General features: G+C 41.8%; 1 protein-coding gene across 2 annotated transcripts; it reads right to left on the reverse strand.

Moving 5' to 3' along the window:
* Positions 1 to 1,152: 1,152 nt before the first annotated feature.
* MGAT2 (alpha-1,6-mannosyl-glycoprotein 2-beta-N-acetylglucosaminyltransferase) lies at positions 1,153 to 3,287 on the reverse strand. 2 transcript variants are annotated; one of them, XM_044661986.1, is made up of 2 exons: positions 2,336 to 3,287; positions 1,153 to 2,287 (listed from the first exon to the last, which is right to left on the reverse strand). In XM_044661986.1, exons 1-2 carry the CDS (start codon positions 2,625 to 2,627, stop codon positions 1,278 to 1,280), a joined length of 1,302 nt encoding a protein of 433 aa, XP_044517921.1. In that variant the 5' UTR covers positions 2,628 to 3,287; the 3' UTR covers positions 1,153 to 1,277. The 2 variants fall into 2 exon arrangements, with proteins under 2 accessions (XP_044517921.1, XP_044517920.1); XM_044661985.1 differs by having other exon boundaries at positions 1,153 to 3,287.
* Positions 3,288 to 10,333: the final 7,046 nt, after the last annotated feature.

Raw genomic sequence — 10,333 nt, forward strand, 5'->3', positions numbered from 1 at the left:
ATTTGTTAGTATTATCTCTTTGTAATGAATCTGTTATTTTTCAAAATCAACTGTAATTGTATAAAATCGAAACTTTTTACAAACTACTTCATATAAAATATTGATTCAAGTATTCTGTTTCCTAGACTCTTCTCTGTAATTTGTAACTTGAAAAAATTTAATTCCGGTTTAAAAAACCTGTCAGCCTGACAGGAGTAAATGTTTAATTTAAAGTCAATACTCTGTCTCATTTATGATTTTTAAACCAAATTTAAGTTTCATTTGCATTATTTGTTCTTTTTTGTGTGTGTGTGGTTAGGTAATTTAAAAGCTAAATTAAATGTTTTCTTCAAAAGGGAAAAGATTCATCAGTACCCTTGTTGAATAGAGATGCATTATTGGAAATTGAGAATTATTAAGTTATACATTTTCAGTTTGAGAGTAGCTAACAATTCATACTCAACATGCACATGCTCATTTGATCTGCAAACCATCCTATGAGGTAGGTAATACTTTTCCTCATTTTACAGATGAGGAAATTGAGGCTCAGAGAAGTTACTCAGCTTAAGTGGCAAGACCACTCGTGTCCAGGTCTCATGTTGTCTAAAGAACTAATTAACATCAGATTTTAAAAATAGATATTTTTCATAACATCTTTATCAACTAAATTTTGGCAATGAGGTTATAAAATTGACCTACAAAAATGATTAAGGATTGTGTAGACATGGATTTTAATTTTGACAACACCAAAAGTAGAATCATTTAAGCTTTCCATATCAGATACACACCAAAAAAAAGTATGTTCTATGCAGGTAAATCTTCACATAACATCAGATACCTGCCATTCTGAAAATAACTTGTTTTGACAATGTATTTAATAAACTGTTGGTTATAAAATCAGTGAATCAATGCCCAGTAGTAATTTTACTTTTTTCAAAATAATTATCAGTGCTTAAAAGAAGTTTTCAAAGTGGGAAAGTATGCAAAGATCCAGATAAAAAAATTGTAATCTATTAATTTTAATTTTTTTTCTATTCCTTATCCCTTTCAATATTCAATTGAGATTACCTTTTGCAGTTGGGATTTTGAATTTTGGATTATTACCCAAAAATAGAATCTGTTCCAGCTTAAAATTTAAAAGATTTGATTAAAAAAGATTACTATTTTTTTACACTTTTGACAAGAATGTTTATTTGTATTAAAGCAGAAACCAGTTCCTAAATCATTTTATACATTTTTTTGTCCTTTAGACCAGTAAGATCCAAATTTAAAAATTGTCATTTTTATTTGTGCAGTTTTCACTGCAGTCTTCTATAACTTTTACAGAGCTCGTGGTCCCTAATATCTCCCCACCCCCCATTTTTCCCATGTGGGAGGAGAGGAACCATAGAGTACTTTTTACTGATACTTAAAGTCTTAGGAAACAGATACTGTTTGTTTTTGTTTAAGAGCAATTCGATTTGGGCACTCTGGGTGGATGGTCTACAGGGATCCTTGTGGTGCATACCACAGTCTCCAGCATGATAAATCCTAGGAACTTCAGGAACCATGACTTTCCAGAAATTTTTAAGACAAGTTGTAGTCAAATACTGAAGTGTCCAGTCCCAATTATAATCATCATAAGTACAGAAAGTGTCTGTGCACTCAATCAGTTTCTGATAAGTATCTCGAGTCAACACTAGGCCCATATTGTGCTCTGTGGATTTCCAAGTTTTCACTTCTACCTTGTCTGCTTTGCCAAAGAAACTGCGACTGACAGCATAGGACCCCAGGGAGAGGACATCACAGTCGGGGCACTCCTGCAGTTTCAATTTCCACATTTTTTTGAGCACGTGAAAAAAGTCTGGAGCTAGGTAGTGATCCTCCTCCAGAAAAACCATAAGACCAGCATAGTTCCGGAGAATCTTGATCCTCTCCCAGACGAAATGTAGCTTCCACCACCAGTGGTGCTTGGTCTGGGAAAACTTGGCCTCTCGGTAATGGCCGAAGGAATCTGGATATTCCGCGTTAATGCAGCCCATTTTCAAAGCTGCTTTCTTCTGCAAGTCTCGGGGACAATCTTTGGGGTCGTTGCCAGGAAACTCGTTGGGGTACAGCTGGATGCTGAAGGGAAAGAAGACCTGCAGCACGGGGCAGAAATCCACCCCAGCGATCAGCTGATTGATCTCGGCCGACCAAAAATCGTGGCTAAAGATGACTAAGAGGTTACCGATGCCCTGGACCTTACGAAGCGAGTCCAGCAGCAGCTTGAGGTAGTCGGGCCGGTTGTGCACCTGGACCACCAGGACGAGCTCCAGCTGCGAGGGTCCTCCGCCACCGGCTCCACCTCCTCCGCCGCCGCCGGCCCTTTCGCCACCGGCTCCTGCGGCTGCTGCCGCCGCGTTCCTCAGCGTCTGGTCAAAGTTCACCTGATACACTAGCGACCGATACACCAGCGTCATGTTGTCCACCTCGGGCGGCGGGGCAGCTGAGCCATTGGGAAACCTGCGGAGGTCGCCAGGGCCTGCAACCCGCACCGGGGCGGGCGCCGAGCCGGCGAAGGCCTCATTCTTCCGTTGCCGCCCGTTGCTGTTCCAGAAGACGAAGCCGCATGCGGCCACCACCAGCGTCAGAATCAGAACCTTCCGCTTGTAGATGCGGAACCTCATGGTCTCCGGGGCTGCGGAGCGGGGAGGAGGAAGCGGGCTAGCTAGGGGCGTCCGCCTGCGCGGAGCCTCGGCTTCGGCAGGCGCGCAGGACCGCCGTCGTCCCCGCCCGTAGCAGCAGCCAAGCCCCGCGTAGTCCCCAGGGCTAACTCATCCCTGGCTCGGCGGGAGGTGGGGGCTGGGGCCGTCCCGAGGCCCGAAGGCAGTGGATCCGCAACGGTCCTCAACGGCCCCTCGCAGCCCCTACGCGGCCCATTCTCCCCTTTCGTATCACCAGCTACAGCAGCTCCCCGGCCGCTAGGAGACCCGGCTCTCGGCGTTCCGCGCTCCCGCCATTCAGCACAGCGAGTCCGGAAAGAGCGCGCCGCAGTTTCAGGGCTCTAGTCCTGCTCCCCTCCCGCAGCCCGAGCTAGCCTGAGCCCCTTCAAAGCTCATTCTCGCGCAGCCCCCTCCTGTTGGCGGCAGCGGAGAGACACAGGTGGCAGCAGGGTCCCTGGCTCCGCGGGTTAGATTGTGACACTGCTGGGGAACGCCTCTGCCCTCCGGCCTCACGCTCCGCCCTCCCAGCTTCCTGGTTGGTGCCTCTCAGTCACGTCCCGAAACGCCCTAACACTGTTTTCTATAGCCCATTGGGCAGCGGTACCGCCACTCCGCTGTAGTCGTCCCGCCCCTTCCCGTCTGGCTCGGGGTGAGGAGTTGGAGCGCAAGTACCCTGGTGGTATTTGTCTTGGAGCCAAGTGGAGGGAAACTTCCTTTCGTTCCGGTGTACGAAACCTGCTTGGGGAACCGACACTAGAAAGTCACCAAGCCTCTACGTAGAGGCCCTTTTGTTATATTGCTGACCTTTTGCAATAACAACACGTCATCCTGAAAGCCTGGCTTCTAGGGAACAGGAAACTTGTATGAGTGCAGTAGAAACGTGGCATCTCTGGACCTCTGAAAAGGCATCAGAAAGGAGAAAGTGGAAGGTTGTAAGAACGATTAAAAACCCAGCCCCCTGGCTTTCTTTGACGGGTAAAAAATGGAATAAAAACACACATTTGACTTTAGTTTTTTTTCTCGCTTTCAAAGTTCAAATTAAGTGCCACTTCCTCCAGAAAGTCTTATGAATCAGAGAATATGGGTTTTACTCCCTCCTCTGCCATTTGCGACCTAATCTTATTTTTGTGACCTTGTCCAAGCCTCAGTTTCTTCAAAGCTCTAAATCTTTGATCCTGTGACATCACATGCCATTTTATTATGCACCTCTCATTATCAATATTGTGTATTGTAGTTTTCCCTATTCCCAGACTATAATTAAATTTCTAGAGGGCAAAGATAGTCAAACCCCTCCCGGACTCCAGCAAGTTGCATAAGAGTCATTATACAAAGGACAACGATTTTGAAAAAGAAAATTTTAAATTAATTATCCCCATTCTACAAATGAGGAAACTTTAATATAAAGTATTTGTGTAGAGCTTTACCTCTTTACCACTTGGTGTCTCAAAAAGATACTTTAATGAAATATACTGAACAGCAAGGAGAAATTGACTAATACCTACCCCGAGGTAACCAATCCTGCAAAATGTTTTGTTTTTTTTCATGTAAAAATTAGGTTCTCTAATGAGGTCAGAATCTTTCTGAAGAAATCCAAACATGGAAAGAGGGCAATCAAATTAAAAATTTTAGAGGGTAATCTAGGGCACTTAAGTGACCAGACCCAGAGTCCAAAGGACCTGGGTTCAAATTTGACTTTGGATACTTTCTAGCTGTGTGCCCCTGCCCAAGTTACAATCCCTTTTGCCTGGCCCTTGTCCTTCTGACTTAAAAGTTGTTACTAGGACAGAAAATAAAGATTTTTTTTTAAAGTAATCTAAATGGAATGCAATTAAAGTATAAAAGATATGTCTGTTAACCAGCTGTAAAGAGGTGATAAGGATGTTGGAGCTTGTGTAATATAACTAATAGAAGGTAAAATAAAGATTTGGAATTTGAAAAATAAATCTTGAAAAGGAAAAGGATAGAAATGGGATGTAGACTTGCTGATAGGAAGAGGTAGGGGAGAAGTGAACTATTTCTTGAAATTAGGCACCACAAATATTAATTTTAAAAAAAGGTGGGGTGGAGATAGGGATAAAAAGTGATTTCTAAACCACACATATATATGTGGGGAAGCATAAAAAATATATTTTAAAGATGTCAACTAGTCAACAGTCAACTAGAATTAAGAGTTTATTCAAAGCAGCTAGGTGGCTCAGTGGATAGAGAACTAAGCCACAGAGATGGAAGGTCCTGTGGCCTCAGACACTTCCTAGCTGTGTGACCCTGAGCAAGTCACTTACCCCTAACTACCTAGTCCTTATTGCTCTTCTGCCTTGGAACTGATGCTTAGTATAGATTCAGTCAAAGTGCAATCTAGAAGCCCCCAAACTTGTAGCCTAGTAAGATTCAATGACCCCCCCCAGTTTAGTTAGTTTAAAGGTGAAAAGCCCCAAGTTTGACCTTGTCACATGAGAGTTCCTCCCTAAGGGGAAAATCCAACCTCAGAGTCTCAGACTAACAATAGACCTTAAAGTAGTTTAGGTGCCTCAGTCCTGTTGTGAGGGTTTATTTAGTAATTTATTTAGCTAATTGTGTTGGACCTAGCAGGAAGGGCTGGAGGATTCCAAGATGGAATGAAGGAGCAGGAAGTAGGGCTTGTGCTCTGGGAGAGACTCCATTAGTGGTTGGCACAAACTGTTGCTAGCCCTGGGAGATCTCAGAGTTAAGGAAATCCTGCATCCAGATTCCCTGGGATCCTGAGTGGTGGAGGCAAGTGGTGGACAAGACCTGCAGAGCTTCACCAAGTGGAGAAGGGGTTTGGGATCAGGTGGATAGCATCTCAAGCTCACTCTCTCTACCTGGGCACCTTGGACCTCCTTGGCTCTTGGCATCCTGTGATTATCCTTGGATAATCGTGCCCCAAAGCCACCCTCAGGCCCTTTAGCTGTGCTGGTCAAATCTGGCTGGAACCAGGTTTGAAGCAGCCTTCCCAGTGACTCCAGTACTGCTCCTTTGGGCCCTGCCTAGCTTAGGTCCATTAGATTAGAGTAGTCAAGACCTCCCCTTGCCCCTGTGATTTGCCCTTTAGGTTTTCAAGTGCAGAATCTCCTGTCCCATCTTTATTTAGTTACTCACAATTAAACTGTTAAAAACCTTTACCTTGCCTGCTGGTTTCATAGACCCTGGCCTAGGGTGAGCTGGGTGACTGTTGGCCTAACTGCCATTCCTGTCAGTTAACAACAGTTTGGCAGTGAACTCTGGTCTCCCTATCCTGGTTGGTCCTGTCTCTCCTTCAACCCAGTGTGGACCCACAAACCATTTAGGTCACATTTTAACATCCCTGGTGCCCCATCTTTTACAGTCCCCATGTTCCTCTAGAAAGACATTTAAGCTTCCCACTTTACTGGCTCTTTAGAACTGTCATCTAGTGCACTGACACTCCCAGGAGTTTGGTGACCAGAGCTGCCAGAATCTGGAACTTCGTGTGGATTGATAGTGCACAGCTCTTTGAAGAGGCCTAATTTTAGCACTAAACTCCTTTCCTTAATTAAAGAGTGGTTTTTCTGACTATTTAATAGTGTTTTTTTCCCGTTAACAATTCTAAAACAAAAGGTAAGAATTATTTTTAAAAAAAAAGCTTACTCTGTGAAAATGAGAAAAGATAAGGAAAAAAAAGAAAGGCAAAACACAGGACTAAAATAACAGTGGAACATTATTCACCCTAGGGTACATGGTTTTAGAAACAAATACCATCAATGTGGCGATTGAGCAAATCCAGAGATCATGAAAAGACCACAAGGGATTAAAATTTGAGAATAGGCACCTCACACCTCCAATGCTTCCAGGGTTTTGATATCCTTTGACAATATCTCTATAGTCCTCCTCACTGGGCAAGATATAAAGACAACACATGTTCTGTTGGGCTAGTTGGGCCTGCTCTTCACAGGACATGTGGCTCCCATGGGCTCACTTGACCTGTTTTTTGCGATGCCTATTCTGAGAGACAGCCATTGTTTCTGAAACTTCCCACTTCTGACTAAGCTGAAGCTCTTAGTGTTGGACCAGTTGGAAGGGTTCTCCATTTCTAAGGCCTGCCATTCCCTAAGAAGCACCATCACCTGACCAGGTGTCATCTTGAACCTCTTCTCTCAGGGTCTTGGGGTTCAGAAAGCAACATCCTTGAATTTTCCTCTTAGGTTGCATGCAAGCACACATCTCCATTGTAACCATATATGTTTCAGTGGCAATATGTCAATGGCAGTGGTTGAAAGAGGAAAAAGAAATCCTTTTCTTTCCTTAACACACTCTATTAGAAGTGCTTCTAAATTCAGCTGGCTCAGAGTGAAGCCAGATGTTGAATTTGTAGAGAATATTATAAAAGACAACCCAGGCTACTCTGATTATATAAAAAAAAGAAAGGGGGCAGCTGGGTAGCTCAGTGGATTGAGAGTCAGGCCTAGAGACAGGAGGTCCTAGGTTCAAATCCAGCCTCAGACACTTCCCAGCTGTGTGACCCTGGGCAAGTCACTTGACCCCCATTGCCCACCCTTACCACTCTTCCACCTAGGAGCCAATACACAGAAGTTATGGATTAAAAAAAAGAAAAGAAAAGGAAAGGAAAAACTTGCACAAAAAATACAAATGTAGCTAAACTTAGAAGAAAAGTTACAAAATGAGGAAAAATCTTTGCACGAGAAAATCTCTGTTGAAAGTCTGATTATATAATTATAGGCAATTTATCTTTTTGTTTTCAATAACCTCTTTGGGGACATTAACCCAAACCCCCCAAAAATCCTGTTTTTCAACAGCTCTACCCATCTTGAATTTTTCCATCTTTTGCTATTTTTTGATAGAAAGATATTACATTGTATTAGTTTATAGTTCTCTAATTATTAGTAATTTCAAGGACTTTTTAAGATGGTTGCTGATAATTTGCATTTCTTCTTTTGAGAGTTATTTTGTCCTATCTTTTGATCTCTTATACACTACAAAATGGCTCTTAAATATTACGGATTTGTGTCAATTACCTATAGATTTGGGTATCAGACTTTCTTTTCTTCTTCAAAGACATTTTATTTTCCCAAATATAATAACAATTTTCAACATATGTTTTTCCAGTCCAATTCAACTAATTTTGAACACTCTAAGCTTCCAGCTATGAAGATGGGATTAACTCTCCCCTGCCCATTTTTCGATTTAATCACCAGAAACGTATACATCCCACTTACCCTTAAGTGGGGGAGGTCTGTGACCCATGTGTACAATAGTGGGTGACAAATCAGAACCAACTGGCTGCCCCCTGGGCAAAAGTTTTAGCTGTAATTGGTCCATGTAAGTGGAAGGAAGGCACAGGAAGTAATGAAAGGAATGGTCTTTAAAAGTGGCAAGAACTTCCTGTGATGAAGTCTTTTGCCTTGAACTTGACCTGGAGGAGCTCCAGCTGAGGACCTCAGACTGCTTTTCTATTTTTCCTTAGAACATGTGGGTGAGTGAAAAAAGACTGACTCCTTCCCTGGCTTGTTCTGGAGGTACTAGCCTCCAGAGAGACACTTGGTCTTGGTGGAGGTCTTGTGGCTAAAACCTTTGTTTAATCTACCCTTTGCTGGAGCCTCTTAAGCCTTGCCTGTTTCAGCCTGGCCAGAGTAAATACCTACTCTCTGATCTTCTTACCTTCACTCTTTCTTCTTTTGTAAATAAACTACCATAAAAAGTCATTTGGAATTGAATAATAATTCCTGGTGACCACACTCTTACAAATTTAATCCAACTCTTTTATTTTTACCCCTTACATTCTGGCCCTTACAAAGTTTTGTAAAGTCTTCCCTCACAAGAGGCCTACTCACCTTCAGAATGCAAAAGAAAAAGATTCTAATAAGACACAAGTGGAGCCGGCAGTCTCCAATCATATTCCTATCCCCAACCTGATATAACAGACATGGCCTGGAGTTTCCCTGTGGGTGGGATGTGTACACAGTCATTTGTTTATTTTGTTTTATTTAACTATTTGGAGGGGGTGGTGGGAGTACAGATTGTACTTCATAGGATGCTCAGTTAAAAATTCACTGGAGATGTAGATGAAGTTTTGAAACAAAATTTATTGATGCATATTTTTAAAAATAGCAAAAAAGCAGTTTATAGGGGGCCATGCCTCTATATGATTTTTTGGGGTCCTGAGCGGCGTGGTGGCATAGGATGGTTAAGGCAGGAGAAAGAAAATTAGAACAACTAGACTAGTGGTTAGCCCATGCTGTCCCAAAGTCTGTGGGCTTGGGAGTTTATTATATACTGATTTCAAACAAAGAACACAGCTATGAAGGGGTAACAGATCATACATAACCCATTAAAGTCTAAAGAGTAAAGGTATAAGTACCAAGACAATGGCCAAATTCCAACCATCAATTAGTAGGGATAATTCTGGGAGAGGAAATATTTTTATGGAGATGCTCACTTATTGAGTTCTGTCTTCCAGGATTATAGGCACCTGGACAAATAAAGTCAAGACTAAAAGCGCCATACTTATCTAAGTATGCAGTCTTATCTTAAGTAATGTTTGTTAGTGTTCAAGCTTCTTAATTATCAAGGAGAGGAATCATTAACTCAGTAGATGCTGGTCTGCCACTTCAAAGTTTTCCAATAGGAGTTCTAAGAAAGATGGGGATCAAAACTGAGTCAAAAGAGGAGCCTCAGATTTTTATCTTAGATGGCCCATTCTGTCTGCATTCCTGACATGCAGTGCAGAAAAATCATACACACAGTTTTACTTGCTGATGATTTTGTAATGGGATCCAGATAAAATATCTGTTACAGACTCTGTTTCTCTAAATGACTCCTAATAGCCTCTTGGAGGGATCAAGTTGATTTTGGATTAACCTACCTGCTGGTACCAGAGCTTTTCGGGGCTCAGGTGACCAGAACCAAACACAAAGACTGCCTCAGTCTGGATTGGTCACGTAGGGAATCCAGATAACAGGCCCTAAATTTGATCCTATTTCTCCAAAGGCTTTAATATATCGAACGGCTTCCCACAGCAGTTCTCATAGCTTTTTACAATTTTTACAAGGCAAACTAAGAAATCAATCTTAAGCTGCTCTGCTTTAGGCAGAAATTGCTACCAGATGTCCAGATAATCAAAGCCCTTCATCACTACTAAGCCCCAATCTTCCCTGTAAATCTCCTACATGAAAACAAAACAAAACAAAAAAAAACCCTTCCCTTATAACAAATATGTATAGTCAGGCTAAACAAATTTAACCAATTTCAGAGAATGACAGTTTCAGAGAATGTATGTCTTTCTGTCCATTACCTATTCTCAAGAGATGGACAACACAATTCATCAAGTTTTTTACAGTCATTACTGATCACTTAATTGGTAATGGTTCTTAACTGTTTAATAGCTGTTTTTCTTTACTGTGTTATAGTTATTATATAAATTGTTCTTTGTGGATGTAGTCATTTCATCCTGCATCAGTTCTTGCAATTTCTACCAGATTTTCCCAAATCTGTCCCTTTCATCATTTCTTATGACAAAATTACTTTCTTATACCATATTTTATTCAACTATTCCCTATCCACTTATGTTCCAAAATTTTGCTATAATAAGAAGTACTGCTTTAAACAGTTTTGTACATATGGGCACTTTCTTAATTTCATTCATATATTTGGAGTGTTTAAGTTTTTTAGTATAATTT

This window comes from Gracilinanus agilis, chromosome 2 (assembly GCF_016433145.1).
Source record: "Gracilinanus agilis isolate LMUSP501 chromosome 2, AgileGrace, whole genome shotgun sequence".
In the NCBI taxonomy this organism is placed as follows: Eukaryota; Metazoa; Chordata; class Mammalia; order Didelphimorphia; family Didelphidae; genus Gracilinanus; species Gracilinanus agilis.

What these genes read in the sequence shown, in the direction of transcription:
- MGAT2 (XM_044661985.1), bottom strand. Translation starts at nt 2,627, where the DNA reads ATGAGGTTCCGCATCTACAAGCGGAAGGTTCTGATTCTGACGCTGGTG.